We start from the raw sequence: 16,563 nt of genomic DNA, 5'->3' as shown, positions 1-16,563 counted from the left end.
GCATCTGTGTCAACCACTAACGGCCCTGCCCACTTCTCCAGGTACGGTAGGGATTACTCTATGTTTGCTGGAGACATTCTAGAACTAGTTATTCCCGACACATTGGACATGTGGGCAGTGAGATGGCCCGATGCTCAAGAGAAAAGGCCTTGGTACTTTCCTATGCAGGCTTAACTCTTTAGAGGATCCTTGAAGTCCTCCTTAGCTCCGTGTGGCGAGCTCTTTCTAACGCTCCCATTAGCTGATTGAGTCTGCCAGGGCCGGTCCTTCTAGGCAGGTTGTCCTGAAGATCGCAGTGAATTTCATCGTCATTTCTTCAATTGAGCAACCTGATGGTACCACAGCTCGGAAATTGGATCTACAGGGTATGGCTGCTGAAACTTGATACCGAGGTGCTATATACGCGTCATCAAGCCAATCCTGTAACGGTTGTAAGGGCGCCGAAACACTAGGTCTGATTGTCCCATTGTTAACGCGTCCGTACCGAGCGGGCTGAGGTTGGAAGTAGGCACCGTTGCAAAGTCGTCGGACCCTGTTTGGTGAAGCGAATTTGGCAACTTTGCTTGGGCACACATTCTTTAGACCTCTTAGACTTAGGTTTACCGTTGCGTTCTAAGAAGTACGCCTATGCTACTGACCTCGAGACTCCTGAGAAAGTGCGGTGAAAATACAGATGACGTTAGATTTTGTTAGATGCCATGATGGATAGGGAAGTTAAGCCGGCGCTGCGCCGAAGCGGTTCGCCTATCCTAGTTAGGAGGCGTGCTAGCTGAGCGGCAATGCCTCCAATGGACGTTGGAATGCGGGGGGCGCCGTTTTATGGCGTTATATAAGCTCGAGCTAGAAGGGCCGTTATGGATCCAAATCCTTGAAGGCAGAAACGGTCTTGTACACACAGGGCTCGCATGCACAAGTGCGTACCTGCCAATACCTTCTCACATGGGATCACCCGAAGGACGAGTATGCTTCGTTACAGCCGTGTCGCAAGACTTGACATGTTCCCTTGTACCTATACCTTAACCCGACATCCGAAAGCCAACCCGGGTATCCTTCTTAAACGGCACTAAGCGCCACAGCCATGCAGCAACCCAAACCCAGACAGAAAGCTCGCTAGAACACAAATCCACATAGTACTCGGCCCTTTCACGCCACAACCATCGCGTACATCATACCCCTCACATAGCAAACCTCTCACTTGCCACCCCCACATCTCTTACCCAATTCCCCCGGCAACTGCGCCGCCAACTCCCTCGCCTCCCCCAACGCCGCCGCCGCCTCCTCCCTCTTCCCATGCTTCGCTAGCGTATCCGCCAACATGCCATCCGTAACACAAGTCCACAGCGCGCTTCCCGCACCCCTCGCGAGATGCCTCGCCGCCTTCGCGCTCTTCTCCGCCTGCTCCCCCACGATGTCCTTGAAGAACATGGCCGTCATGAAACTCATGCTGATGGCGAGAAGCTGCTGGTTCGCGACGCTCTTGGCGACCTTGAGGGCCGTGTGGATGTACTGCTTGGTTTTGATGATCGAGGGCGCTTCGCCGTGGAAACCGGGGGTTGAGGTCGCTTTGACGAGGTAGAGGCCTGCTTCGATGGCTTTGTTGGGGTGGGAGAGGCAGAGGGGTTCGAGCTTGAGGAGGAGAGTGTCGGCTTGGTGGTGTTGAGGGTGGGCTGAGTCGCGGATGATGAGGATAGTGTTGAGGGCGGCGAGGATGGCGAGGTCTTGCTGGACGGAGAGGGAGCGGTTTGGTGCCGGGTCCGGGAGCGAGAGAAGCGGGGACTGAAAGACTGAAAGGGCAGAAACTGTGTTCCCCGATGCTTGATCGATCACGCCGTGAAGATAGGTTGCCCACTGATCCAGGGACTCGGCTTCGGAGATACCGTGTTTATGGCGTGTTTCGTGAAGCTTATTGAGCCATGCTCTTGCCGATGCCCAATCGGCTCGGTAGCTGGACAAGAGGGCGAGGTGGACGTAGATGTGCCATTCAATTAGAGTTTTCCATCGAGCCCTGTCAGTCGCCGTTGAGAAAGATTCCCCAGGGGATTCGGGGAGTTTGAAACTTTCTGCGACAGATCAGTATGCTGCCAGCAGGGTTGACGTGACATGCTAAGACGTACCACGTGACATCCTCAGACTCTCTTGCAAGTACTGCTCGGCTTTTCCGCCAACAGAAAATTTCAGATGCGCGGTGACGCCGCTAAGGAAGTAGCCAAGTAGATACAGGTCCAGTTTCCGCAGCCACGTGAATGTTAGCATATCCCGTCCGTCGGCCGTTTTCTGGAAAACGCCGCCGGTCGATGTTGTGGCCTGTCCACCAGAGCTCTGTTCGATAAGTACAGAAAATGATCCATCATCGGTCGAAGCCATCTCGTCGCTGATCCTGTCCATTGACGCTTGCATAGCTTGCATCTTGACCGTTGCCTGCTCAGGATTGTATTGCTGTAAGCAGCAGGCTAAGTCGATGAAATCCAGCAATGTCACAAAGTGCCCCAATTCTTGAGCGGTCATCTGCAGTTGATAACTTCTTGCAGCAGCAATAGCTCTCTGGGCTTGCTCGATGCAGTCCATGCTACCACTCCGTAGGTAGACCATCGCTTGGACTGCAGAACACGCCACAAAGATGGCTCTATCTCCTTGACTGTCCGCCAAGGTTGATATTCGGCGGAGATGCTGTAGTGCTGCAAGTGTTTCTGGATGAGAAGGGACCTGTAAAGATAGAGAGGCGCGTAGAAAGCGGAAAGCATACGCCCAAGCTGTGTGCTCGGACGCTTCAACATCCGGTATAAGATTGTCCAGAGATTTGAGCGCTGCTCGAGGATTTGTCTTGAACAACACACGTGCAAGAAGATGATGCATGCTGTACTTAAGACCTAACAAGCGGTTCCGGTCGCAAAGTGTGATCCCCTTGCTGAGAACTGATTCCGTCTGCGCGCTGTTCTCAGTCTCTTGATGAAGCAGGCCGGCATACCGCAAGCGTAGCTCTGCCTCCATACGCGGATGAAGTCGCCAGTTCTTGAGCACAGACTCCATACAACCGAGGCCCGTAGCTATGAGCTTGTAGTAGGCCTCCATGTCCGCGTTCCGACAGTGTAAGGCGACCAGAGATCCCATGCCGTGTGCCGCAGCTATGTAGTCTTCGGCAAGCGAGAGCAAGAGCAAGTGGTAGTCCACTGGAAGTGCAGGGTCCATGGAGGGGGACGGGGTATCGAACGAAGTTGGCGCCGGTGTCGGGGGCAGCTGGGGTCTAGCTTGGATTTGAGGATACGCGATAGGTTGCGCCATTTGTGGGCTCGATGTGTATACTGGTGGTATCTGCGCATACTGCGGTGGATAGGTGGCATATGCCTGGTTGTACTGGTAGGCTCGCGCATCCTGCTGCTGGTATTGCTGATGTTGGTGCGCCGAAGAACGCTGCGGAATGACAACCTTGGGATGGCTGGTTCTTTGTGGGTCTGCTTGACCTGGGTGCAAGGTAGGAGCGAGAGACGGAGGATACAGCGCGTTGTCCGGCAAAGGTAGGTATTGTGGGTTTGCAGGTGCGCCAGCGTGCGCCCTGCTGTGCAAAGGACGCGGTGAGCTCTGATACTCCATCGGGCAAGCTGGCACTACACTTCTCCTGGCATCGTTGGAGAGTTATTTGAGGTTGATCTCTTTCACGGGTTCGCTCACAGCGCGACCTGACGAACGACGTTGAGTTTAGGCGCCAGACGCGCGGCTGATCGGCGCTCGAGGCGGACCGAGGCAGGTCGATCTCAAGCAGATTGACTTCCACGTGACTCTAATGACTCTAGAGAATGTAGAAATTATCACGGCGGACAGTCCCTTCACGTTTCCTGGGAATTTCTGAACTCACTTTTTCTGTTTGAGGATTATACTTTTGCTCGGGTATCATAGATATCCCAGATTTATCGACAAAACCATGGCCTGGCTACTAGGCCACGTCAGGACGTCCTTTCACCACTCCGCAACCCCCATATCCCTTCCAACAAAGACAGGCCACTCAATATCATTACTCAAACTGTGCGAGGAAGCCACGCCGCCATGTCAGCTCAACCCTTTGCTCTTCAACGGTCATCTCCAAACCTTCTGGACAGCAGTAAAGGCTCAAGACGTCCCCATCACCTACAAGCGCAGAATCTTCGAAGCCGAAGACCCAGTATTCGCCGGCACCTTCGCCGTTGACTTCGTCGTGCCCAACTCGACGAGGACTGAGAAAGATGCATCACTACCGGAGCGGACGACCTACTACTCCGAGCAAGAATTCAATGCACTCGGATCTGATGACAGCAAACCCATGCTAGTCACGCTTCACGGACTCAGCGGAGGCAGTCACGAACTCTATCTCAGGCACGTCATCGCGCCTTTGGCAAACGAAGAAGGAGGGTGGGAAGTATGCGTCATCAACTCGAGAGGCTGCGCTATGAGCAAGATCACTACAGGTGTGCTCTATAACGCGCGAGCAACGTGGGATATGCGTCAGATGGTGAAGTGGTTGAGAAAGAAGTTTCCTAATCGGCCGCTGTTTGGGTTGGGCTTTTCCCTGGGAGCGAATATCTTAACGAATGTATGTACTCGATCACATAGCAAAGCGTACGAAGACCGTAATGTTGATATGCACCCTTAACTGCAGTACCTTGGTGAAGAAGGCAAACGATGTGAGCTCTCGGGTTCGGTCGTTTGCTCTAATCCATGGAACCTCGAAGCTGGATCCCTAGCACTGCAGCGGACATGGCTTGGATTAGAAGTGTATTCGAAGACAATGGGTGGGAACATGAAGAAGCTCTTCGAGACGTACGTGCCGTGGAAATCATTCCTGATATCGGCTGACAATGTGATTCAGTCATGTGGATCAGATCGCGAAGAATCCGCGGATTGATGTCGAAAGAGTCAGAAAAGTCAAATATCTTCATGAATTTGATCGGTACGTGTTGACAATTATGATAAAATCCATTGTCAGTTGCTAACTCTCATCATGCACAGAGAGCTACAGGGACCCACTTGGGGCTACCCCACAGAAGGCGCATACTATCGGGATGCATCATCCTCGGACTCTTTGCTCGCTGTGAGGACACCTCTACTGGCGATCAACGCGGAAGATGATCCAGTGAGTAGAGTGATTCCTCAAGCTTGTCCAACCTAATCATTGGCCAGATTGCGGTCAATGAAGCCATCCCCTACGAGGAATTCAAGCAGAACCCGTACGCGGTGCTTTGCACTACCTCTGTGGGAGGTCATTTGAGCTGGTTCGAGTGGGGTGGTGGAAGGTGGTTCGTGAAGCCAGTAGGCCCACCTTCTTTCCAATGCTCGGCATTGATTGACAGAAGGCCATTTGCTGACGGACTTAGGCGGTTAATTTCCTTAACAAAATGGCGAAGGAAATAGACATAGAGGCGATCTCAGACCAGAGGATGGCAGATGCGAACGGAGGGGTTGGACCAAAGAGCGAGGGTTCATACTTCGAGCCTATGCGGCGCAAGCTGCATATTCCCAGATAGTGTCTGTGGTACTCCTCTCCGTAGATGATAGACCAGATAGATGTCGTAAAAAGAGTTCATCCGAACGAGACTCGCTTTTTGCTGGGCCTCCTTGGCTTTTCAGGCTGTGGATCGGCGTCGGGTTCTGTGATTGAGGCGTCTTCCTTGCGTCTGTGTCGCTTGCGTAGAGAGTCCTTGGTTTCCTCCTACGATCGATGTCAGGAAAGTGCTTCGCACGAAATGATGCCAAAGTGACTCACCAGCTTAGAACGCTTGTCGTACTGCCGTGCCTCGGCTTCCTTCCTCCTGGCTTCGCGGATCTCCTCCATTTGCCTCTGCAAGCACGCCAATCAATCACCGTAACCCCAAAACGCAGACAGAAGCCAAGTACATACTGCCTTCATCATCTTGCTCTCTATCTGACCCTCCTTGTCCGCATTGACCATAGCCAGAATGGTCATCATGCTCTCTTGATCATCCACAAACACCTTGCCCTTCTTCTTGCCCTTGGGTTTCTGCACACCGGACGGGGTGATCATGTTCAATGTCGGTACTCCTAGCTCCTTCTCCGTGTAGATCCTCTTCTTCTTCTTTGGCGGCCCTGATTTTGGTGCGGATTTCTTCTGGACGGCTTTTCCAACGGCGCTTGCGGTCCGCTTCTTGTTCTTTAGGGCGCTATTGCCGGAGGGTTTCGAGCTTGACTTCGTGCCGCCTTTGCTAGAGCTGGTCTTCGGTTTGATAGGCGCCATTTTAGCAGTCTTGCGCAGAATTCGAGGGTTTGGCGTGGAAATCAGGTCGAGGTGGTTTTTGGCCGCAAAAGTTCCAACAGGGTCTAGCGGGCTCTCAGCCTCGGGCACGAGCCAAGAGGTTGCGCCTCCGACCTCCAAAGCATCACCGCATCACCGCGCATCACTGAGCAGCACACCTCGCCTTGAGACGCCCAATCCACTCACCATGGTATCCACTGCCCGTCGATCTCCTTGCTCACTGTGCTGACATGCTGCGCAGTCTACTCGCGGAGACCTGACGCACAACGGCCACCATGGCATGCAGCCGTGGTCGGTCCGCCCCAACTACGGCACCTACAAGTCTCCCTACGGCCCCAAGTACGCCCTCGAGCATGCCTGTTGTAGCGCTTTTCAGCACTGACGGTACTTCGCTGCAGCTATAGAGCCTCTACCCACTTCCACGGCATCAACCTCAGTCGTGCCGCTCGATTGTACGTCCGCCCCTAAGTCCTCTAAAATCGCGGCTACGGATAGTCCTTTACTCGGCAGCGAACATGAACTCGGTGGATTCAGCTTCGGATGGAGCTAACAATTCTCCGTATCTTAGCGGCGCAACAGCTGGTGCTTTCGGCGCCGTTGCAGGCATTTTCGCCCTCTTCTTCTTCGCTGAGGTTCCTAAAGTACGGAAGGACATCATGCAGAGAATGCCGATCATTGGAGACTACTTCATACATGAGATACCGCCAGAGGACAATCCATTCTAGGGCGTTAGCATTGGAGGTGGATGGGGCTGTTGGGAAGCGGGCAGGGTTTTGCTGTGCATAAGTACAATGTGTATTTGGTACCGATAGACTCTGATACTCCTGATGTGGTTTCACTCCATCAAACGCGATTTTATCCCTGATCTAACGTAGCCGCTATTACAAGGCGCCTGAGACGCCAGGTATATGCTCCAACTGACCACGGAAACCAGCACCAATTGTTCGGACTACTTCTTCAGTTCGTAGGTAATCGGCCCACCACCTCCGCCATCTCCTCGTCTGAGTAGATTCTGAAACCCTTGTCCTTCGTCACACTTGCCAACTGCACGTTCTTCGAATCCAGCTTCTCCTCCATCACCTGCTTCAAGGTCTTGAGCACCAGCACCTCCGCTTCCGGCAGCGTTAACGACTTGTGAAACTCGTTTTGTAGCTCCGCCTGTGCACCTTCCGAGCCCGATCCTATTGCCTTCGCGTCGTAGCGGTAGAAAGTACCCGACGGCTCAGCGTGATACCTGCAAGCCCAACATCAGCATTATCCCACCAGCACCCGCACAGTAATACCACTCACAGACTCGGCCCATCCTCATCATACCCTGCAATCAACAGCGCAACACCAAACGGCCTGCTCATAATACTCTCCTCGCCCTCCGCGCCCTCTCCAAACCTGAGCGCAAGATCACATATCGCCTGGGTGCAGCTCTCAACCCTCAGCGGCTCGTTATAGTGGAACGCGTGGTTCTGGCTCTCGACTCTGGCGTGCTCGATCATGCTCCGCGCGTCCGCCTGCAGCCCGGACATGGCGCAGCCGATGTGTCGGTCGATCTCGACGATCTTCTCGACCGAGGAGGTTTCGAGGAGCGTGCTGGTGACGCGCTTCTCGACGCCTAGGATCACGCCTTCGCTTGTCGAGACGCCGATGGCGGTGCTGCCGAGCTTGATGGCTTCGAGGGAGTATTCGACTTGGAAGAGGCGGCCTTCGGGGGAGAAGGTGCTGGGGTGGGGTGAGTGGGAGTTCTGGGGACTTTGGGGAGGAGGAGACGTACTTGATGCCGCGATCTGGAGAGATGGGTCAGCGTGAGTTGTAGCTGGGGACTAGGGAAGCTTGAAGCCCTCTGCTTACCATATTCTGACCGCGCGATGAACATCTTGGTCGTCTAAACAAGGGTATCGAGGTGCGTTGAGGCTGTGGAGCAGGATATGGACACAGACTCAAGTTGAAGAGAAGTTCTCGAAGGAGTCTGAAGCGCGTTGATATGGTGGTGAAGTTGCAAATGATTTGGAGCTCAGGCAGCTTGAGCTTCGTAGATGCCAAGGCCGGTCACCGCTAAGGGGAGCTGCTTGTCGCCTCAGGCCAAAACCCCGTCCTCCGATCTAACAACGTACAACTTCGAGCTGCTACCCGTCCTGAAGCTGACAGATGTCAGAGACTTGAGTCTCTATTATATGTAATAACTCGAGGGAGCATCAGAGCACACAGGTATCAGTATTTACTGCTCCACTGGCCACAGCTTGAAGAGGTCTACAGCGCGCTGGACTTGAACGACGATAGCACAATTTCCACATCATGGGAGGCACTTCTCTCCTATTTGTCAAACATGTCAAATATCTTGAGCCTTCCAGCCATCGCGGAGCCGTCACACTGTTCAAGATTACGTTGAATGTCCTCGCCAAGATTGAATACACGAGTCCACAACGCATATCTGAGGTATCCTCCAAGGCCAAAGAAGAACAGCCGGTATCTTGAGAAGATGGGCAATATGGTATTAGACGGGCTAAACGACCACTTCTGTACACGAATCCTAATAATCCTGGAACGGACACCCCTTCTCCTTGCTATCCGCCCTCGTCTTCTCCATGACCACCTCCCTCGTCAACTTCATCAACCGCTCGCCCAGCTCCTTATCCTGGCTCATCTCACTGCCCGGCTCCGGTATCGCAGGCGGGCAGATGTACTGTCCCGTCTTCTCCGTCGTAGTCGCGGCGTACATTGTGCTGATGGCGCCCTCAAATTGAGACTTCTTGAATGGAGCCATGCCGTACTTCATGGCATACCCGCCCAGCGGGAACGCCTCGAGAATGTGCTCGCTTGACTGCCGCGTCTCGACAAAACCGGGATGTGTGGCGTTGGCGAGGATCTTGGGGTACTTGCTCGAGAGGTGGTCGGCGAGGTACCGCGCGTGAAGCATGACCGCCAGCTTTGTGCGGCCGTATTGGGCGTTGGGGCCGTAGTCCTTGTTCAGCTCCTCGACGCTTTCGAACTTGACGTCGCTCGGCGCGCCTTGGTGCGCGTTTGAGCCCAGGTTGACGATTCGGACTGTATTGCCCGCCTCCGCGGTCTTCTTCATCAGCGGCAGCAGATGCGAGGTCAGCACGACGTGGCCCATGTGATTGATGGCCATGTGGAGGTCTATGCCGTTGGCGGCGAGTTGTCGTGTCATGATGCCGCGGCCCGCATTGTTGATCAGGATGTCGAGTCTGTCGTTCTCTTTCGCGATCTCGAATGCAAGCTCGCCAGTCTTGGACCAGTCGGAGAGGTCGCACTGAAGCCATTTGACCTTGCCTGCGGCCTCGGCGCCCATCTCCTCCTTGATGGCATCGAGGGCCTGGTCTACGATGTCTTTGGACATCGACAGGATGTACAGCTTGGCGATGTTGTGCGAGAGGAGGGTGTGCGTGCAGCCGTAGCCAATGCCTTCGCTGCCTCCTGTCACGACAGCGACTTTGCCGGACAGATCGGGGCATTGCTCCAGGGACCACTGGTGTTCCTCGCCTACAGCCTGCTGGGCAATGCCGCCGAAGTTCTCGGCGAGAGTGGTCTTGATGGTCTCCATGATGGACAGGATTGTGGAATGGGTCTGATTTCAGAAGTCAATATGGTTCAAACGCTGCAGAATTGTATGAAGCTCTCGGAATAGCAGTATGCACCTTTTATGTCAAGGGTTCACTGTGTCTTTGTATGTTAGGAACTGTATGCACGTTGAGCAAAGGGTATTTGGCAATAGGATGTGGGCAGGTATTCTCCCTTTATTGGGACGAATGAAGGCGCTACACCGTCCATGACGCGCATCGACAGCTGGAAGCATTGACATCACCAACTCTGGCGTTGTGTGTTGATCCAGTGAAGCTGCTGTGCCTGAGGGGGGCTTAGTAAAAGTCGCCTACCATTGGTGTAGAAGGAGGTGTGGCCGGTGGGGTCGTGGAGTTCGATATCCTGAATGGACATTCCACGTTGTGATGACGTTTTACAGATTGCCGAGTCAGATTGCAGATCTCCCGACATGCAAACATCCCATTCTAGGGATTCACCGCTTTCAAGGGTGCAGGTGCTCTAAGTTACCACTTGTCACTACATCGGGCCCAAGGGACGCTTCGTATTAATCTCGTCTGACACCAGAGCAAGGATATTTGCGCGAACAGACAGCCGCTCGATTGACGGAAGAACGCTGATTGTGATCTTTTCCGCAGCCAATCTCCCAAGGAATCATATGTATCCATCACCTTGCTTCCGGTTGCCATCTGAACAGAGTCACGCGTAATGGGTGATGAAGAGCATACCATGCCATCGGAGCCTCGTCTTGACGGCTGGCACATTAGAAACATGAGTATACCTCATCATCTTCTTTATTCGCATATATGGGTATCTAAACTTGAACCTGGCACGACTGGTACTCCGAAACGCCTTTCCCTGCCTCCCATTTCCCCATCAAAACTCAGGTGTTCTCATCAAGCATAAACACTCTCCCCCGGGCCCGCCCCAGCTCCATCCTGCGCAGTGCTCAACCTCGCACACAGACTCAAGAACACGACCGTCTCAGTCGCAGCAAGGTAGTTGAGCGTGTCCAACAAGACCTTCAAGTGCCTCGTGAAATTCTCTTCGTACTTGCCCAAGATGTCGAAGAGCTTGCTCACGTGCGCCGGATCGTACTCCAGGGGAGCAGACGCTGAGGGATGAGATGCCTTAGTACCTTTCGCGATAGCAATCGTGACCAAGTCTTGATCGGCACGGATGAGGTGACGCGCTAGGGAGGCCTGGAAGTTGCTGAACATGGTGCACGTCGCTATGATTTTGGAGTTGATCTACACTCTGTCAGGTCTGCCGCGCTCTTTCTCTGGAAAGTACTCGATGGACGAAGACTTACCCTAAGTAGCTTCGAGTTGGTCAACATGCACTCCTTCATACACGTCGCCAAGAAGTCAATGTGATCCTGCATGACTTCGTCCACAGTCCTCTTGACCTGCGCTGGGCCATTTTCAGCAGCATCGGGTGGCTTGCCAGACACCAATCGCGTCATCAGAGCCTGCCAGTTTGGCTCGACGACTTCCGCAGTACAGTAGTAGAGCAGCTGTTGAACGAACACCAGCATTCGCGCTCGGAGCGTCCAACATCGGCGCTTCCATTGCTCGATCTTCGGGTTTTTGCTTTGGTGCTTCCACGCGAATCCATTGCTGTGGTCCGTCCAGGTGCTGATGAGGAGGGTCTCGAGGTGGCGGAGCGAGAGGAGGAAACGGAAAAGGAGCTGGTGTGGTCAGTAATGGAACATTTCTAGTGCCAACTATGTAAGAGAATAGTGCACGTCAAATGAAAGCCCTGATCGACCGAATAGGTATTGCAAAGTTCCAATTAAAAACCACGGGTACAAGATGTGATTGGTGCGAGGGGCAACCGGGACAGAAGAGTGCTTGCACACTAGAAGATGAGAATCAGCTTACCTGATACCGGGTGATGGTGACCCTGCTTACGACCAGCGACACAGGGAAAGGAATTTCGCAATCCAGAACAAGCGCATCGAAGCCAACAAGGTCCTTGTCGTCGTTGATGGACGACGACTGAGTGGCCGGAGTATAACTGACGATGCTGCCGCTGGCTGACTCCTGGTCCATACCTCGGACGTTGACAATCATCATCAACCAGTTGGCCAAGGAAATCTCGATCATGTCCACCTTGACATCCTCCTTATATGGATCTTCTGCTGCCACGCTGCCTGGCTGGCGAAGAACGATATCAAGAAGGGACTGAAGCTTGCCCAGGTTCACTTGCTTGGCAGGCTTCTTCAGTTCTGAATTGCCAAGTTCGAGGAAGTAGGTAAAGAAGTCGGATCGATCTAGGAAGAAGTAATGCTTGAGAGACCGTAAGCGGGCGGGCAAGGCGTGAGTAGTGAGAAGCAGATCGAGCAGCGCAGAATTGGCATATGTGTATGCTTCATTCACATTCTCCAGAAACCGTGGATCATCAAAGGTCGTAGGCACGTCCTGCACCACATTGCTGATGTCCACTCCTCCGCACTCCCGGACCACGTTTAGGTATTTGCCAGCCAAGAGCACCTTGTCCTTGACGCCCTCGAGTTGCGGTGGAACAAGATTGTCACGAACAGAGTACCTCTTATCCCAGTACTGGTCAGTATAGTCTTTGCCCAGGTCTTCTCGTTTAATGCTCTTCTGCTCTTTAATGAGGAATTCAGCGTGCGGATCCTTGATACCACCGTGGTGCAGCCATTCATTCAGCATGGTCATGTATGGACGACTGGCCTCCTTCAGTAAATTGGTGAGCAATTGTCGGGCGGCCGGGTCTCCGGACATAGAAGCGAGACGCTTTGTGACCAGACTAAGCACTTGGCCGCCCTTGCAAGTCTTCTTCCCTGGGATTGCATCGAGGTTTGCGCCCTCTTTTAGAGATTCCAGGATATCCTCTAGGTTATCTGTGTCGTCTAGCGAGTCATCCTTGTCGTCATCTAGGACGGAGTTGGCTTTCAGTACCTCGATGCCTGCCGACTACAGTAAGCTTGTGCATCTCGCTCACGGAACCTTTTGTTGAGGGCACCAGGAGTATTACTTACCTAGTGTGTATAACTGGAAAAGCATATGGCTCGTCGGTTTCTGTGCTTGCTATCAGAGTTGATGGTCTACGAAGTGCGACGAACATCCCATAACGTTTGCCTACGTACCGTGTGCAGATTCAAGACATGTAGCGTAAACGTTTCATTCGTCAACATCTGGTGTTCCAGTTGTGCCATGAGGATCAGATAATCCTTAAGGAGCTTTCTAACCGCAGCACACAGCGCATGATTCACAGCTCCGTATTCATCCCTGCTCTGCACTTCTACAAAAGCCTCTACTGCAACATAATGCGTGGCCATCTTCAGCATGGATGTCGTCAAATCTCGTAAGCTCGGGTCCAGCCCTGGCATAATCCGGAACGAAGGCCCGATCAAGCGATCCTTCTCCTCCAAAGCATTGTAGGTATCAACGAAGCGAATGTACTGCCCTTCGAAACCCATGAAGACAAAAAGGAGATCCTCGATTATCGCGGCTTCCTGCGCATCGAGGGACAGCTCGTGCAACGGTTGCGGTTGTAGGCCTTGAGGAGCGGTCGCAGCGGGCGGTGGTATGGAGACACGAGAAGCTAGCGGGGCGGTTGTGTGGGGTACCAACGACGCTTGGGGACTCCATGGTGTTTCTGTGAGCCTATCGGTCAGCGTCTATGTAAAAATGTAGGAGGCATTCACTCTTGTGTAGTCCTCGTTATTGCGCGCAAGAGGTCTCTGGAAGACGCCTGAGGGCACACACCATGCGAATCATCTTTCTTCGCTCCTGTAGAAGCAGCGGAAGCAGTCGCGCCCGCTTTCGGCGCCTTGCCATCCTCCTTGCCCCGTCTGCCAGCATTGACGCGGCTCTCACTCGTTCTCTTCAGCGGGCTTGCCGTTCGGGAGGTGATAGTCTCCCGTGTGAGGACATCCCGCGTCTCTTTTCGTCTCAAAGACTCCGTTGCGGACTGTTTTCTGGACTGCTCCCCGCCTACAATCGACGAGGGGACGCGGGGTCTCGAACTGGCGTGTGTACTTGCTGATGTCTTTCTTTCAGCCGTTCCAGTGATTCTGACGTTGGGATTGGAGGTCATGTTGTCGCATGGAGGTCTCCATGTGTCAGTTGCGCCGAGTTGTGTGGATTGTTATTTGCGCAGCAGATCGCTGTCAAGTCCGCCGGCGCGGGACAACGCGTTAATTGTTTGTGACATCTCAGGGCAGTGTTGGTCACGTGACCTTTTCAAGACCACTAAGGTGTTTTCCTTTCCTGTTAGAGTGCGACACGCACAAGGAAGCCAACGTTGACACGAGTGTTTAGTGGAGAGAGCTAGTGTTCCAAGTTTCGTTATATGAGAAGACCGTCAGCCACGCGTGCTTTTCGCCGACAGCCTATGCAACCAGTGTCTGACGCCTCCCAAGAAAAGGATCCCTCCAGCTTCTGCAATCGCAGAATATTCAGCTCGAAGCTTATAAGTACAGACGTCCCATGAGCCCCAGCGCATAGCTCACCTCATCGCATATCATCCCCTTCGCAAAAAGAACACCACCTCAGGCCTCACCCGCCTCCTGGCCGGATTCACCCCGGCCCCTAAATGCGCCCCCGCCCCTCCCATACCCACCACGTCCCCTCCCAAAGCCCCTCCCACGGCCTCTGCCCCTGAAGCCACCCCGATAGCCACCCATACCATCAACACTACCCTGTCCGAAAGTCTCGAGGTTCTTCCTGCGCTCTTCGGTCCTGAACTCCTGCCCACCGAGCCTCCTGTTCTGGCTCGCAGCGTCCTCACGGTCCCTGATCTCAGAAGAGATGTTGTCGAAGAAAGACGTCGCCTTGTTGTATCCATGCGCCGGGGGCGGGACAACCACGTCCTCAGACGCCGGGCCTGTACCGTTCGCGGCTGCAGGAGCTCCGGTGCCGTTCATCGACTCCGGATGCCCGCTGATAGGCGACCGGACGTCCTCGTCCGCCGGCGTGCCTAGGGGCGAGCCCGTAGCAATAGCTTCCTTGACGAGATCCTGCTTGTTAAACTTCGCGTTCGCGGATTCGAAGTCGTAATCCGTGGCGGGGACTTCGACTTTTGACTGGCTCTCCCTGCGTGGCTGGCCTTGAGGGTGATCACCTCGGCCACGCCCACGACCCCTGCCGGCGCCGCGGTGGCCGGCCGCGTAGCCACCAGTGCCTTGCTGTCTGCTATGTCTGATACGGTCGTCCATGCGCATTTCATTGACTTTGTTCGTCAGGTTTTGTAGCGCGGCGTCGCCTTCTTGCTTGGATTGTGCTTGAGATTTCGGTTGGCCGGGCGCTGGGCCGAGCTTGGCCATTGCGGCGGCGACGGCGGCCGCGGCTTGCTGGGCTGCCGTTTGTGATTGTAGCTGTGCGGCTTGCTGAGCGGCCTTCACGGCGGTACCAGCGGGAGGAATCGGGTTTGGTTGTGCTTGCGCAGCAGCCGGTGCGCTAGGAGTGGGTTGTTGCTGCGTAGCGCCGGCCTTGGGAGGTGCGGCGGCTTTGCTGCCAGCGCCGGACAGCGGTACAGCGGGGATGACGCGGTTGCTTTTCGGGCCTGTTGGAGTTGGTTTGGCGCCAGCGGTAGGTAAGATGCCTGGGATGGGAGCGGGAGCGGTGGTAGGTGCTGGTACGGGAGCTGGTGGAGGCGCGAGCGCTGCGGCTACATCTGGTTTTGACTCGACTGGTGGGGGTGGTGCTTGCTTTGGCTGGGCGATCGGGGCGGGAGCAACAGGCTGGCTCGACGCTTGAGTCTCTACTGGCTTCGGTGCGGCCTCCGGCTCTGGAGTTTCTGATATGATGTTTGGCTGCGTGTCTTTGTTCACTTGCAAGTCGTTTAGCGCAGGAGATGGCTGCTGTGGTTGGTGCGGGCCCGGAGGACCGATGGGACCCTGAGGTTGCGGAGGAAATGGACCTGGTCTGCCGGGAAAGGGTTGATTAGGCATGCCTTGGCCGGGCATACCGTGACCCGGGGGAGGCGGAGGGTACCATCCCGGTGGTGCTCCATACGGCATGCCATATCCATAGTTTCCAGGACCACTTGGAAAGCCTGGCTGTGGGCCATAGCCTCGTCCGGCAAAAGGCGGATAAGGGCCGTATGGGGGGTATGGTGATGGTTGACCGAAATTTGGATGCTGCGGCGGGCGCGGGGGCTGACCAGGTCCTGGCGCAGCTTGGTGAGGTGGACGCTGAGCCTGGAGGTGCAATTGTGTTAGCGCGTGCGCCGTAAACAATGATTGAAGAGATTCCGGTATATAACAGTGACGCGATCAGAAGGAAGGCAACGGAAGATATCCACACGGTTTTGCGCTCTCGGTAATTTAGTGATTTACATCCGAATATGCTTCATCATAGAGAACAAGCTTATGCGAGGAGGATGGAACGTACTCCAAGAATGGCCGGGTCATTAGGCACTGGCGGTTGAGGGGGCTTGTTCTCCTTCGGCGCTGGCTCCTCGATGTTGAGGTTCTTGACGTCGCTGCCTCGGAATACGATGTACTCGTAGACGTTATCTGACGGCGGAATCTCCTCCTCTGGGTTGCCGCGCCTTCCTTCTGTGCCGTACGAAGTGACATTCTCTAATGCCACGGTCGATTCCGCGGAACTGATTTCATGGAGAGTGCCGACATATCTGGCTCCGAAGTAAGCACGACGCGCCTCGACTCCGCAGTAGCGATGATGACCGACCGGATGTCACTCTTTGATATGAGCGATATACGCGACCTGAGCTGTTATTAGCTCACTTCGATCTGGTGGGCCGAGCATCTGACGAACCCGATGTATTCGGACATCTCGGGC

General features: G+C 54.4%; 8 protein-coding genes across 8 annotated transcripts; 2 read left to right on the top strand and 6 right to left on the bottom strand.

Annotated features, from left to right (window-relative positions):
- Positions 1 to 1,191: 1,191 nt before the first annotated feature.
- On the bottom strand, positions 1,192 to 3,279 carry W97_00866 (uncharacterized protein; the record flags this gene model as incomplete). The annotated part of the gene is made up of 2 exons (XM_007778777.1): positions 1,192 to 2,060; positions 2,115 to 3,279. 2 exons carry the CDS (start codon positions 3,277 to 3,279, stop codon positions 1,192 to 1,194), a joined length of 2,034 nt encoding a protein of 677 aa, XP_007776967.1.
- A 637-nt stretch (positions 3,280 to 3,916) lies between these two features.
- Positions 3,917 to 5,492, top strand: W97_00865 (uncharacterized protein; the record flags this gene model as incomplete). Its single annotated transcript, XM_007778776.1, has 6 exons — positions 3,917 to 4,561; positions 4,628 to 4,788; positions 4,838 to 4,922; positions 4,982 to 5,101; positions 5,149 to 5,277; positions 5,343 to 5,492. The coding sequence occupies 6 exons, from the start codon at positions 3,917 to 3,919 to the stop codon at positions 5,490 to 5,492; spliced, it is 1,290 nt and encodes a 429-aa protein (XP_007776966.1).
- Positions 5,493 to 5,548: 56 nt separating this feature from the next.
- W97_00864 (uncharacterized protein) lies at positions 5,549 to 6,220 on the bottom strand (the record flags this gene model as incomplete). Its single annotated transcript, XM_007778775.1, has 3 exons — positions 5,549 to 5,677; positions 5,732 to 5,806; positions 5,867 to 6,220. 3 exons carry the CDS (start codon positions 6,218 to 6,220, stop codon positions 5,549 to 5,551), a joined length of 558 nt encoding a protein of 185 aa, XP_007776965.1.
- Positions 6,221 to 6,513: 293 nt separating this feature from the next.
- Positions 6,514 to 6,963, top strand: W97_00863 (uncharacterized protein; the record flags this gene model as incomplete). Its single annotated transcript, XM_007778774.1, has 3 exons — positions 6,514 to 6,577; positions 6,637 to 6,690; positions 6,818 to 6,963. The coding sequence occupies 3 exons, from the start codon at positions 6,514 to 6,516 to the stop codon at positions 6,961 to 6,963; spliced, it is 264 nt and encodes an 87-aa protein (XP_007776964.1).
- Positions 6,964 to 7,195: 232 nt separating this feature from the next.
- W97_00862 (proteasome subunit alpha type-5) lies at positions 7,196 to 8,105 on the bottom strand (the record flags this gene model as incomplete). Its single annotated transcript, XM_007778773.1, has 4 exons — positions 7,196 to 7,472; positions 7,529 to 7,951; positions 8,004 to 8,016; positions 8,081 to 8,105. 4 exons carry the CDS (start codon positions 8,103 to 8,105, stop codon positions 7,196 to 7,198), a joined length of 738 nt encoding a protein of 245 aa, XP_007776963.1.
- A 654-nt stretch (positions 8,106 to 8,759) lies between these two features.
- W97_00861 (uncharacterized protein) lies at positions 8,760 to 9,791 on the bottom strand (the record flags this gene model as incomplete). Its single annotated transcript, XM_007778772.1, has 1 exon — positions 8,760 to 9,791. One exon carries the CDS (start codon positions 9,789 to 9,791, stop codon positions 8,760 to 8,762), a length of 1,032 nt encoding a protein of 343 aa, XP_007776962.1.
- Positions 9,792 to 10,683: 892 nt separating this feature from the next.
- W97_00860 (uncharacterized protein) lies at positions 10,684 to 13,855 on the bottom strand (the record flags this gene model as incomplete). The annotated part of the gene is made up of 6 exons (XM_007778771.1): positions 10,684 to 11,037; positions 11,100 to 11,477; positions 11,671 to 12,722; positions 12,795 to 12,834; positions 12,903 to 13,414; positions 13,525 to 13,855. 6 exons carry the CDS (start codon positions 13,853 to 13,855, stop codon positions 10,684 to 10,686), a joined length of 2,667 nt encoding a protein of 888 aa, XP_007776961.1.
- Positions 13,856 to 14,309: 454 nt separating this feature from the next.
- Positions 14,310 to 16,556, bottom strand: W97_00859 (uncharacterized protein; the record flags this gene model as incomplete). The annotated part of the gene is made up of 4 exons (XM_007778770.1): positions 14,310 to 15,959; positions 16,153 to 16,396; positions 16,453 to 16,488; positions 16,540 to 16,556. 4 exons carry the CDS (start codon positions 16,554 to 16,556, stop codon positions 14,310 to 14,312), a joined length of 1,947 nt encoding a protein of 648 aa, XP_007776960.1.
- Between the last annotated feature and the right edge of the window lie 7 nt (positions 16,557 to 16,563).

Source organism: Coniosporium apollinis, assembly GCF_000281105.1.
Source record: "Coniosporium apollinis CBS 100218 chromosome Unknown supercont1.3, whole genome shotgun sequence".
Lineage (NCBI taxonomy): Eukaryota > Fungi > Ascomycota > Dothideomycetes > Coniosporium > Coniosporium apollinis.
The sequence above is the reverse complement of the archived record's forward strand: the minus strand, read 5'-3'. Positions and strand labels throughout refer to the sequence as shown.